General features: G+C 37.8%; 1 protein-coding gene across 1 annotated transcript in view; it reads left to right on the top strand.

The window, feature by feature from the left end:
• LOC5574521 (xenotropic and polytropic retrovirus receptor 1) overlaps positions 1–13,294 on the top strand; it is a 104,954-nt gene that overhangs the window by 81,030 nt on the left and 10,630 nt on the right. Inside the window, exons 3-5 of the mRNA XM_001655122.2 lie at positions 9,485–10,377; positions 10,438–10,721; positions 10,791–10,985. Coding sequence (XP_001655172.1) covers positions 9,485–10,377; positions 10,438–10,721; positions 10,791–10,985 — 1,372 coding nt within the window. The remainder of the gene's footprint in view (positions 1–9,484; positions 10,378–10,437; positions 10,722–10,790; positions 10,986–13,294) is intronic.

Here is a 13,294-nt window from a genome sequence, read left to right as displayed (position 1 = left end):
AAATCGATTGTTTATCCAATTACAAACAAACTGTTCCTCAATGTAAATTAATTGATTCTCAAAGATTCTGAGATCCCACTCACACTTGCGCTGGAAATTTATGGTCCCGCTAGCAATCCCAGAAGTCCGCAAGGAATCTCTAAATTTCATAGGAATTCTCGCTTCACTCAGAGTGATTACGGTTTTGCTGGAAATTCTCAAGATCCCGCTAGGCATTCACAAGATCTCTGAAGAAATCCAAAAGATTCCAGAAATGTCCTTTAAATTCTCATGATTCGATTGACTCGGAACCCACTATAAGGGCTGTGTTACTTATCCCCGAATGTCGCACAGTGCACTATGGTCCAGGAATCAGTTTTACGCGGAAAGATGCATTTTGAGCTTTAGAATGAAATATTAGACAAAAACGGTCTTCTACAAAGTTGTTTGTATAAGTTTAGCCCTTTATTTGGTGTTATTGAACATTAGGGTGGACCACATTTTCATAGAAATTGTGTAACTAACTTTCTTATTTGTAGAAATTATATTATACATGTTTCAGCAAAGTTATAGACCATTCAATTTCAAGCAACTTTGCCAAAAAAAGTTTTTTTGTATGTCTTAAATTGACTGATCTACAGCTTTTTTCCTACGGTGACATAGGGTGGTCCGAACAAAACTGGTTTTCTGGCTCTAGAGTTTTCAATTCAAATTTCTCATCAAAGTAGTCTATGAGACACTTTTAGAGCTTTGAAAAATGCGTAATTTGGTGAGTGAAGAAACTCGCTATCTCCTTCCGTTTAGGAGTTATTGTTGGTTTTCTCTCAAAAACATGCCTACTTTGATTGTGAATATTTCTGATTGGGGCAAACATAAAAAATATCTTTTGACGGCATTCAAAAGACAATATAAAATTGTATATTATGTCAAAAAATGACAGATGTGTTATTTTTGTAACTCTAATAAAACCTCTTGAAAGTCAAATATTTTTTATCACAAAAACTTTAATAACTTTTGAACTAAAATAGATATCAACAATCTTTTTGCATGAAAATTTGCGTTTTGTTAAGTTCTAAAAGTCGTTCATAGACGACTTTGACGAGAAAATAATATTAAAACAACTAGAGTTGAAAAACTGATTTTTTTTGGACCACCCTGCGATGATTAGGAAAAAATGCTCTAGATTGGTCAAATTTTGAGCTACAGAAAAACTTTTTTTGGCAATGTTGATCAAAATTTCAAGTTCTACCGCTTTGCCTGGGAGCATATACCAGTATTTTTGCAAATAAAAAAGTTGATTATATGATATGTGTCATATTGTGGACCACCCTAGTTTCAAATGACACAATATGAAAGCTTACATTTTTAGAAACAATTTTGTAGAAGATCATTTTTGTCTAAAATTTCATTTTCATGCTCAAAATGCAAAATAATGAAGCAATACATACCATAAAAATCTTCAAAATAATTTTAGAGCCCTATCTTTCTTATTTCAGATTTCTCGTCAAAGCGGTCTATGAACGACTTTAAGAACTTAACAAAACGCAAATTTTCATGCAAAAAGATTGTTGATATATATTTTAGTTCAAAAGTTATTAAAGTTTTTCTGCTTAAAATCCTTTGTTTTTCAAGGCTTTTTATTCGAGTTACAAAAATAACACATCTGTCATTTTTTGACATAATATACAATTTTATTTTGTCTTTTGAATGCCGTCAAAAGATATTTCTTATGTTTGCCCCAATCAGAAATATTCACAATCAAAGTAGGCATGTTTTTGAGAGAAAAACAACAATAACTCCTGAACGGAAGGAGATAGCGAGTTTCTTCACTCACCAAATTACGCATTTTTTAAAGCTCTAAAAGTGTCTCATAGACTACTTTGATGAGAAATTTGAATTGAAAACTCTAGAGCCAGAAAACCAGTTTTGTTCGGACCACCCTATGTCACTGCAGGAAAAAAGCTCTAAATCGGTCAATTTAAGAGATACAAAAAAACTTTTTTTGGCAAAGTTGTTTGAAATTCAATGGTCTATAACTTTGCTGAAACATGTATAATATAATTTCTACAAATAAGAAAGTTAGTTACACAATTTCTATGAAAATGTGGTCCACCCTAATGTTCAATAACACCAAACAAAGGGCTTAACTTATACAAACAACTTTGTAGAAGACCGTTTTTGTCTAATGTTTCATTCTAAAGCTCAAAATGCATCTTTCCGCGTAAAACTGATTCCTGGACCACTGTGCAGTGGGACGAAACTGAAAATTGACGGTCAAAACCACTTTGATGCATTTTAGCCCATAGGTATCTTCGGGACATTTTTTGTTTGTTTATTTATTATACGTAACATGAGACTTACATCTTTTGTGTTACAAGATACAGTCATCTCTCCCTTACTCGATATTGAAGGGACCATCGAGTTAGGGAGGTATCGAGTTACAGAACACAAAACCAATCCAACTGCGATCCAAGGGATCATCGAGTTAGCCATGAAAACCAACTTTTACTATGGTTCTCTAACTCGATATCGAGATACGGAATATCGAGTAAGGGAGAGTTAACTGTTATACTATAGTTAACAAAGTGTACTTATGATTTTCTGGATGTACTAGAGATCTTTTCGCGAAAAAAAAATACAACTTTAATTAATTTGCAAAACAAAACTAGAAAAACTCGACACCGTTTTATGAATGCTGCCTTACTAACTACGCTGGACATATCTTGCGGTAACTCATTCCAGTAACCAACTCCTTTAACGAAAAATTACCTTCCGTATTGCGCAATTAAATATCTAGGTAAAACACATTGATGTAACCTATTGCTTCGAAAAGGACACAGTTTGCTATAGAGGTAATCTGGTTTTTTAGTGGCAATTAATTGGTGCATGATAATGTTACATCTAGCTTTAGGTAAATTGGAAACAGAGAAGCCCAATAGATTTTTCTGCAAGTGAGTGACATGATCAAATCTATTAAGTATGTACACAAAACGAACACATGAGTTCAATGCAACTCTTTATTATCAGAAGACAACTGGGAATCACCAATACTACTGTCTCTCGGGTGGTAAATTCTTTTAAGGAGTCCCAGACGACCGAGCGGCGGGCTGGAAGTGGAAGGAAATCGAAGACAGCTGACCCTGTGAAGGCCCGGAAGGTGTTGGATTATTTCAAGCCTAATCCGAACCTTTCGATTCGTGACGTGGCTCTGAGGGTAAAGTGTTCTGCCTGGTTCGTTCAGCAAACGAGCTGGGCTTCGTGTATTCAAGGTCCGGAAGGCACCGAACCGACGTGATCAACAAAACACGGCGGCCAAATCCCGCGCAAGGAAGCTGTATCGAGAGTCCATAATTTCGAAACCGAAATTTGTGGTTATGGATGACGAAACCTACATCAAGGCAGACGCAAAGCAGATACAGGGGCTGGAGTTCTACGTTGCCAAATCACGGTTTGATGTTCCGGAAGACATAAGGAAGAAAAAAATGGACAAATTCGCCAAAAAATTCTTGCTAAAATTTACCGCCTTCAGAAGCGTCTGTTGCCCTTCCTGCAGTCTCTCGGAGGCGAGACATTATTTTGGCCGGATCTGGCATCATGCCATTACGCGCGATCGACGTTGGATTGGACAATAACGTTGTTTTTGTACCAAAAAACGGTGGAAAATTTTTCCGCAGGGAATTCTTACGATCCCATTTGGAATATCATGACATAGGTAGAATCCCGCATGGAATCTTCCTGCAAGAAATCTTAGATTCTGCTGGCATCCCATCTGACATCATCAAGAATCGTCAAAATTCTTCCGCTGTTACTTCTCCGTGTTCCGCTTGGAATTTCAAGAGTTCTCAGCATCTTGCTAGAAATTTAAAAGATCTCGATATAAGAATTTCAGGATCTACATCGTTTGGAATATTTCCATATGACACAATGCCGTTTGGCATACAATCGTTTAGCATAATAATTGCTTGGATAATGTCGTTTAGCATGAAACAATTCATAATTCTGAATATTGTACAATATACACTACAGTTCTTATGGTTAAGGAACTACATCAAAAAAGTTCCAATAGTTAAGTCATGACATCTGACAAATTACTGTACCACTGTAGTAGCCAAGCGAGCATTATTCCAAATGACTATTATGCCAAACAACTGTTATGCCAAACGATTGTATGTCAAGCGGCATTATGCCCAACGGCGTTGACCTGGATTTAATGGACCAGATTTAGAATGGAACACGCTGAAAATGTTCAAGATTGCAATTGAGTCTTTGGAAGAAGTCTGTTTGGAATTCTCCACTGCACATTCCCAAGAATCCATTAGGAAGCCCCAGGATTCATCTAAGGATCCCAATATTCCAAGACAATCAAAACTAGTGGGGTCGGAAATCTTCGTCTAGCCATTAAATAGGCTGTTGTAAAACGCCACGGAACGTCCCAAACAAAATGACAGTTTCGTTCACTCTCGGTTTTCCGGTGAAAATGAGTTTGCGGTGAATATCCTGAACTTTTTGTATACACAAACACGTCGGAGCCAAGAGCATTTCTATGAAATTATTGTCAGGACCCGATAGCCCGTTCTCAAGCCAACTTGTGACATACGAACACCATTCCATTTTTATTCATATAGATGTAAATATTCTTATAACTATCCATTATTGGTACGGTATAAAATGATGAAATGTTAAAAGATCTGCAAACCATATCTGGAAAAATATTTTAGCTAGTCTTTAAGAAACACTGAAAATGTTCAGTGATATTCTTAGATTGGAACCTGGACAACTCATTATAGGAGCTCATGGAAAAAAAATATTAGGGATATCTAGACAAAAAAATCCCAAGAAATTCTTTTACTTGATAAAAATCTCCGGAGCAATTGTTGGAGGTATGTCTAAAGCAGTGATTCCCAAAGTGGGCGAATTCGCCCCCCTGGAGGCGATTTTCAGGCTCAAGGGGCGAAAATTTCTAAAACAGAATTTGGGGGGCGAAAAATCCAGAAAAGGGGCGAAAAAGCTAACACGGGAGCATTTGAAAAAAAAAAACTCACAACCTTTCGAGGACATACAGCTGAAGGTCAATCATTTCCAAACATACCTAATTCCAGGACTTTTTACCTTAGATCATTAAATCTCTAATTATGGTAATTTTAGAGTTATGATAGACAACACTTGTTGATTGTCAGACACAAAATGTTAGATTAATGCAGGTTTTTTTTAATATCATGTGAGTTTTAAGAATGATTGGTATTTGAGATTTTCACAAGGTCGGAATGAGTCACAGATAACAATTCAAACACACAACATATTTTTTTATGTACAAAATTGTTTTAGAAATGTTTGCAAATGCCCAATATATTGTAGAAAAACTGTACATTTTGTATGGGAAATTTGAGGTTAGGAAGCTAATGTTTATTCAATTGGCATCCAGCTTTAAACAAAAAAAAACTACAGTACCTATTTTGACGTTTCAGTTGCACTCATTCTTATTATTTCTTTCGGTACAAATCACAGACAAAACAAATTTTGCAAAATGTTGCAGATAACAATCTGGAACTAACGATAAACCGCTTGATTACGAAGACGGAAAACTCGCTATTTAATAACAGATTTGAAGAAATATCAGAGGGTTGTCAAATTTGAACCTTCAGAACATCCGAAAAAATCTGAGTTTCTTGGTGTTAGAGAAAAATATCCTTTTGATATATTGCATTGGATAATGAGTTGAAAAATGATTTTCATGCATTTTCTCGTGGTTTTTGGATTGGGTAAAAAGCTTACCCAGAAACGTAAAAAAATTATTATTCACTATTTCTGAAAAAAATGCAGTAGCATGTAGCAGTAGCAGATAGTAGATGAATCAATATGGACTCACAATTAACTAATCATATTACATATACGCGCCAACTGGTGGCGTATTATGAGGGGCACAATCACAAACAATATTTATGTATTATTCATTTGAATAGAAGTGCGTTTGTTTGGAAAACATTTCATTTTTTGCGTCATAAGTGTGCGCCTATGCTTACTTTACAATCAAATAGTTGAAACAGGCCGAACTTGTATCGAAAACAGATTCAGCAGCCAGTAATTCACGCAAGATATTATTAAAATCGCTATTATAAATTACAGTCCAGTAAATCATTCCTAATAATTGTGGATTATCGATATTCAAGAAAATATTTTTTAATGTACATAATAGTTATTGTATTTACGATTCTATACATTTTTGGCGTACAACATCTAATCAAAATATTTGAATCACATATCAGGGGGGCGATTCCAGATAAATATTGGCATCAAGGGGGCGAAAGTTGAAAAAGTTTGGGAAGCACTGCTCTAGAGGAATATCGGATAGATAAATAATTAACGGAACTCTTATATGAATACTTGTTGGAATCTTTGAAAAATTTCTGCAGTGATCCTTGAAGTACTCTTTGCAAGAATGTTTGCTAAAATTTTCGATAAATTTCATTTAGATTGTTTGTCCTCGCCAGGTTCTATCTTTGATGGCATATTTTAAACTATTTCCAAGAGAGTCCCAGGAGTAGTACCTGGAGAAATATATGAAACAATACCTGAAGGAATATCTCTAGCCCGGATTTCAACCTGGGTGAAGCAAGCGACCACACAAATTCTCTATGACGGTTCCTTAGAACCTCCTTTTTCTTTCACAGTGAACAAAGTGGAATCCGAAACGCGTCTTGGTTTAATTTGTTGGCTGAGTAACTGATCCACTTAATGTGAAGATGAATTGAAGCCAAACTTCAAACTTTCAAGAGCACAAATCTGGACAACCAAACATCCGTTTATGATGAAAACTTAATCGATTGGTCACCAACCGATTAAGTTTTCAGCTCAAACGGGTGTTCGGTTCTCCAGATTTGTGCTCTTGAAAATTTGAAGTTTGGCTTCATTTCATCTTCACCTTAACACCTAGAAAAACTTCAAATTGGAGTTATTGAAACGGAATATAAAGAATTCACACAGTTTCTCCAAAAATTCCCAAAGATAGAGTCCACCAACATTTCTACCAGGAATAGCTCCTGAGTTGTTCCAAGCATCTTTGAAAAACTTTCTCCAAGGAATCCGACAGAAAATCTCTCATGAAAATGTATAGAGGTTCTTTCAGAGGTGTCTCCGAGAAAAATACTAAAAATTCCTTTAGTATTTCGTACAGAAGTTGACAGCAGATCAAGGGGTGTCTGGCAATGAACCATTTAATTGAGAATTCAGACACTAGATAGCACAAGTAACAAATTTTATTCAATTATTTGTATCTCATGTTGCTGATCAGCTAGAAGGTTGATGTCTTAAGTAAATCTGTACAGCAGACCAATGAATATCTCGCGATGAAAAGTCAGATTGAGAATTCATTCGCTGGGTGGCGCTAGTAGCAAATTTCCTTAAATCGTCTGTTTCTCAAGATCCTTATCAGCTAGAAGGTTGGTGTCTTCGGTAAATATGTTCAGCAGATCAAGAGCTATCTGGTGGTCAAACACATAATTAAGGTGAAGATGAATCGAAGCCAAACCTCAAATTTTCAAGAGCACAAATCTGAAGAACCAAACATCAGTTTAAGCTGAAAACTAAATCGATTGGTCACCACTATCTAGTGACCAATCGATTAAGTTTTCAGCTTAAACTGATGTTTGGTTCTCCAGATTTGTGCTCTTGAAAATTTGAGCTTTGGCTTCGATTCATCTTCACCTTTAACATTCAACGCAAGTAACGTTTTTAACCCCCTCAAATACCAGAACGCACCTTGAGTTTTCAATTGGCCACAATTTGGGGACCAGTAGATTAAATATTTTGAAATAAAATTTGAAATGAATGCGATTAGTTGGTCTCATCATCCTTGGATCCTCCTGATCCCTCCCCTTTTCTAGGTAACGGGAAAAGCGTGGGCATGAGGAGTCCCAGATTGTCCTTATCATCCATTCAACGGATATGTCAAGACCCTGATGATTTAGCAAAGTTGTTCTGGCACTGCAAAATCAAGCCGAAAGGTGGCCAGGAACTAATTGTATTCAACCATGTGTTTCTTAAGATCCTGATCAGCTTGAAGATGAGCAATTCTCGCTGAAACCAAGCTGCCATTCATTTCTAACAAGGTGAAAAACTCATTGCACTTTTTAAAACATCTTAGACGAAAACTTGGAGTAATCCCTATAAACTTATCAGTAAGTTTTTTGCTAGAACTAGTGAAAAAATCATGAAGCAATCCCTTATGTTTTGAGGAAATTTCTGTCAGGATTCAAAGACGCATTACAAAAAATATGTTGAGGTATTTCTGGAGGTATTAGATAAATTCGAGATACTGAAAAAAAAACTCCACAAAGAATCGGAAGGATCACATGTAGAAGATTATTCCTGGATAATAAGTAAAGCTTTCTCTTATAAATTTCATTTACGTATTCTTCGAAAAATTGTTAGATGAATTCGTTTCAAGATAACTTGGAAGATTCTTGGTATTGACCTTTTGTTTGAGCTTTATAATAAATGTTTGACAGATTTTTCTATATTTTTTGATAAGATCTTTATCAGAAAAGAAGTCTATGGTGTACTCCAAAATATTTTCAAGAAAAAACAGGACGCAATAAATTTCCGTGATAAAATTAGATTTCATCGTCCATTGGGCGAAGCAAGGGCAAATTCTTTGAATCATTTCTGGAAAGATCTTCGGAAGAAGTCTGCTTTAGAGCTGGACTCGAGGAATTACGCAAAAAGTTTATTATGACGCAATTTATATACACATGAGAGCTGAAAACAATTTTTGAAAAATTTAAAGGATATATCACAATTCAAAGCAGACGTAACAGCTGAAAAAAATCCAATTTAAAACATAGTCACGCAAAAGTAACGCCCATTGCTAAAAATAGTGTAGTGGCAGTAGTGCGCAAACGTCAAACTCGAACAAAAGTGACACGAGCGCCTCTAGTAAGCTATTGGCCAACTATCAAATATAAGATTTGAGCGCAATTTCGCTGTACGATGAAATTAATTCGAGTATTACTTCAGTCTGATGTCTGTGAATATATTAACTTTTGTAGAAAACTAGTTTATTTCGGCAACGGTTCCCCTGCTCCTTTCTGGCTACGCCCATGGGAATTCCTAAATAAATTCCTGGAAGATTTTCGGTTGGTTTTACTTTTAGAGATGCTTGGAGAATTCTTTATTTTGTCCCTGGTAGAAATGATGGATGAATCACTCCTGAAGGTTTTATTGCAGAATTTTCAGAGGAACCGTTTGAAATTCGTATTCAATCTACCAGTCATGTGCAATTGAGAACTGCAGAAGTTTGATCACAAACTCCTTGCTTGTCTGACTTAAATATTCGGTCGATGGGACCGCCAACAATTCTACAGTCTTCCGAAATAATCCAAAATGTTAGCAAGATTAATTGAACAGCTGAGAAACAGAGCTTAGTCACGTTTTGGGTTCCGTTATACCTATTATAACAGAAAGAGTACATGGATCTCATATACATCATATCTCTACTCGTTTTCCACAGGAAATGAAGGCGATGCTGTACACGGCCGTGGAAGAGGCCCCGGCCCTGGACAGCGTCGAAGAGGACATCATCAAGCGGCACTTTGCCAACTTTGACGAAAACTTCTACCACTACTGCGACGAGGAGCTGAAAAAAATCAACACCTTCTACTCGGAAAAGCTGGCCGAGGCCACTCGAAAGTATGCCGCCCTAAGCGCCCAACTACGAACCATGCTCGAAAACCAACAGAAGGCCAAATCCAAGGGCCACACGCTGAAGCGTATCAACCTTCCGTATCGGAAAGCGCAGGAACTGAAACTGGCCTTCAGCGAGTTCTACCTGAGCTTGATCCTGCTGCAGAACTACCAAAACCTCAACCATACCGGCTTTCGGAAAATCCTCAAAAAGCATGACAAACTGTTACGATCCGACAACGGGGCTCGGTGGCAGAAGGAACAGGTCGAAACGAGCCATTTCTTCACCAACAAGGACATCGACAAGCTGATCAACGACACGGAAACGACGGTCACGACCCAGCTCGAAAGCGGCGATCGGCAGAAGGCCATGAAGCGCCTCAGGGTTCCTCCGCTCGGCGAACAGCAAAGTCCGTGGACCACCTTCAAGGTCGGACTGTTCAGCGGTAGCTTTGTGGTGCTATTCATAGCTGTGATCTTGTCTGCGATATTCCACGAAAGTACTGGGGAAAACTTGAAGATCGCGTTTCGATTGTATCGAGGGCCACTGTTGGTGATCGAGTTTGTGTTTCTTCTCGGGGTCAACATCTACGGCTGGCGATCGTCCGGTGTGAACCACGTGCTGATCTTCGAACTTGATCCTCGAAATCATCTGTCCGAGCAGCATCTGATGGAGATGGCCGCCATTTTGGGCGTCGTTTGGACGCTGAGTTTACTGAGGTTTGTGTGGTATATGATCGCGATCGACACTAAAATAAACGATCTCTTCTCGTATTTCAGCTTCTTGTACAGCGCTAGCCTGAGCATACCACCGTACGTGAATCCGTTGGCGTTGACGATCGTGATGATCGTGTTCCTGATCAACCCGTTCAAGGTGTTCCGGTACGAGGCCCGGTTCTGGCTGCTGAAAACCATCGGCCGCATGGTGGCTGCACCGTTCTTTCACGTGAGCTTTGCCGATTTCTGGCTGGCGGATCAGCTGAACAGTTTGGTGACGGCGCTCATGGACTTTCAGTTTCTGAGCTGCTTCTACGTGACGAATGGCAATTGGCTGGATGCGGGCAGTGAGTTTCTGCGATTCTCTTTGAAACAAGATTCATGATTTAATCTATTCTTCCGATCATCACACACAGATACCAGCCAATGTATGGAGCAGAGCTACATCATACGGCCGATCGTGAATTGTTTGCCGGCGTGGTTCCGTTTTGCGCAGTGCCTGCGGCGTTACCGCGACTCGAGGGAAGCGTTTCCCCATTTGGTCAACGCGGGGAAGTACTCGACGACTTTTCTGGTGGTGATCTTTGCGACGCTGAGGAGTTACCATTCCTGTAAGTAGATGGAAAGTTATTCACTATTAAGTGATTCGAAAAGTTCAAAGATTGTCGAGAGTGGGTGGAAGAGTCGAGAGTGAGTTGATAACATGTGATTCGATTCGACATAAGTTACGTCAGATTTCCAAAAATTCCTTTGAGATTTGTTTAGAGTTTAAGAGTTTTACGAGTTCTGTCAAGCGAAACGGAATTAGCGTAATAATTTTGCCAGGGAGGAAGATATTACTCCAAATGTTCTTCCAAAAATTCTCAGAAATTGCACTGGACATTTTTTCACAGATCCTCAAAAAAACTTTCGCAATTCTTTCAGCAAGTTCTGTTTTTTTTTTCTGAAATTTTCTAGGAATTAGTTCAGAGTGATTTTCGTAATACCCAAGAAAGTGGGTTAATTTTTTTCCATCGCTTGAGAGAAAATTCCTTTTCATTTTCGCTGTGCAGCTTCCTGTTAGACAGTCGAGGATAGAATATCAACTGGTGAGCTCGTTTTATGCTTTTGTTCCATATGAGTTATCAATGATGGTTCACATCATTATTGAAATAGCGAATGTGTTTGTTTAACCTTATTTCAAGTTTTACATAATATTGAAATGATACTTGCAACATGTCGATTTTTTCTTTCGAGATTTCATGCTAAATATTTGTATGGTTCGTTATCAAACCTGTCGACATATTTGTACAGATGGGAAGATTGTTTGTACTTTTGAGGCATTAAAATAATGCCTTATTTCTAAGTTAGAGTTCAGAGGACTCAACGGCTTCCGTAAAGCGAGTAATACGTCAATATATCCTCCCCATTCTAAACTGACCTGCATTCGGACGCAGCCTGAGGGTGCAACAAATCCCAAGTAGCAGCCATTGGTTCCTTGTGCAAGTATAGTTGTCCTTGCAATAACGATGTAATAACTGCGGGCTGTCGATCATGGTCATGCTCAGAAATTTCCCAGGAATACTTTCAATAACTCACCCAGAAAGCCCTTAAGGAAAATTCATCATGAACTTTTGCCCTTGGCGAGTTCGCCATCTAAGATGTGAAAAGGAATCTAATATATTTAAGTCAAAAATCCGAGAATAAGTTAAGATTAATGAGAATACGAATGGAGTTAAGTAAGTCGAGATTTAATGGAAAATGAGTTTAGAGTTTATCGAGGTTGAGTGAAGTGCATATCGAGGATGAGTTAGGAATCAATTGCGAATTAAAAGTCATTCTAGTATGAGTTGAAAGTTAATCGATTATGAGATGAGAGTTAATCGAGAACTTGTTGAGAGTTAATCAGGAATGAGATGAGAGTTAATTGAGAGTAAGTTGAGTGTTATTCGAAAGTGAGTTAAGTGTAAATCGAGAGTGATGTGAGATTTAGTCGAGAATGCGTTGAAAGTTAATCAAGAAAAAGTTTTGAGTTTATCGAAAATAAGCTGAAACTTCATGGAGAATGGATTAATAGTTAATCAAAAAAGTGTTTTTATAATTTATCGTAAATAAGTTGAGGTTTAAATGAGAATGAGTTATCTCACAAATAATTGTTTGTCATGGTCGAATTAAAGTGAATCACGTGACCCAACGATTCTCCCCATTAACAAACATCTCTCCCAACAAACTGTGTGGTGATGCAGAGGTAAAAACGGTCTCCAAACAGCAAAGGTTACACATTCCTTTTCCCAAAATAATTTGACGATTCTCGGTAAAACTGTTACCTAGATCTCGTAAACGTTTACCGAATATTACCGCTAATAATTTGGATTGCCAAAATCTCGGTGAAATAAGTACCGAGATTCGGCATTGAAAATTACCGAATTCTTAGTTGTTAAGTTCTCGGTGAAACGTTTTACTGAGGTCGGTAAAATAATGTAAGTGTGTAAATAGAGGCTTTTAGTTGATTCTTTGTGCATCTTCACTGACTTCGGTGATTGACAACCATTGATATACTAAGCTAAGCTAATAAGTTGAGTGCTAATTGAGAATGAGTTGAGAGCTGATCATGAATAAGTTGAGAGTTAGTCGAACACGAATTAGGAAATAGTTAGTTGAGAGTGTGCCTACTCTAGTGTATAGTCATCGACAATGAGTGAAATGCGCATGTTTGCTAAGTTGAGGGTGTATCGAAATTGAAACGAGGACAACCAAGCAAAGCCGATGTTTCGTAACATCCGTGCGAAATCAGAATCTGACGGGCATCGAATAGATAGACCTATTCATCCTCTGGTCGATTCCGTTTGATACAATCGGCAATCAAGTCGTTGTACCTTCAAAGCAAGAAATTGAGCGAGAAATTCAACAACTGCAGATGGACCATAAGGACGTTTTCAGC

The sequence above is a fragment of the Aedes aegypti genome, chromosome 1, assembly GCF_002204515.2.
Source record: "Aedes aegypti strain LVP_AGWG chromosome 1, AaegL5.0 Primary Assembly, whole genome shotgun sequence".
NCBI classification, from domain to species: Eukaryota; Metazoa; Arthropoda; class Insecta; order Diptera; family Culicidae; genus Aedes; species Aedes aegypti.
The sequence above is the reverse complement of the archived record's forward strand: the minus strand, read 5'-3'. Positions and strand labels throughout refer to the sequence as shown.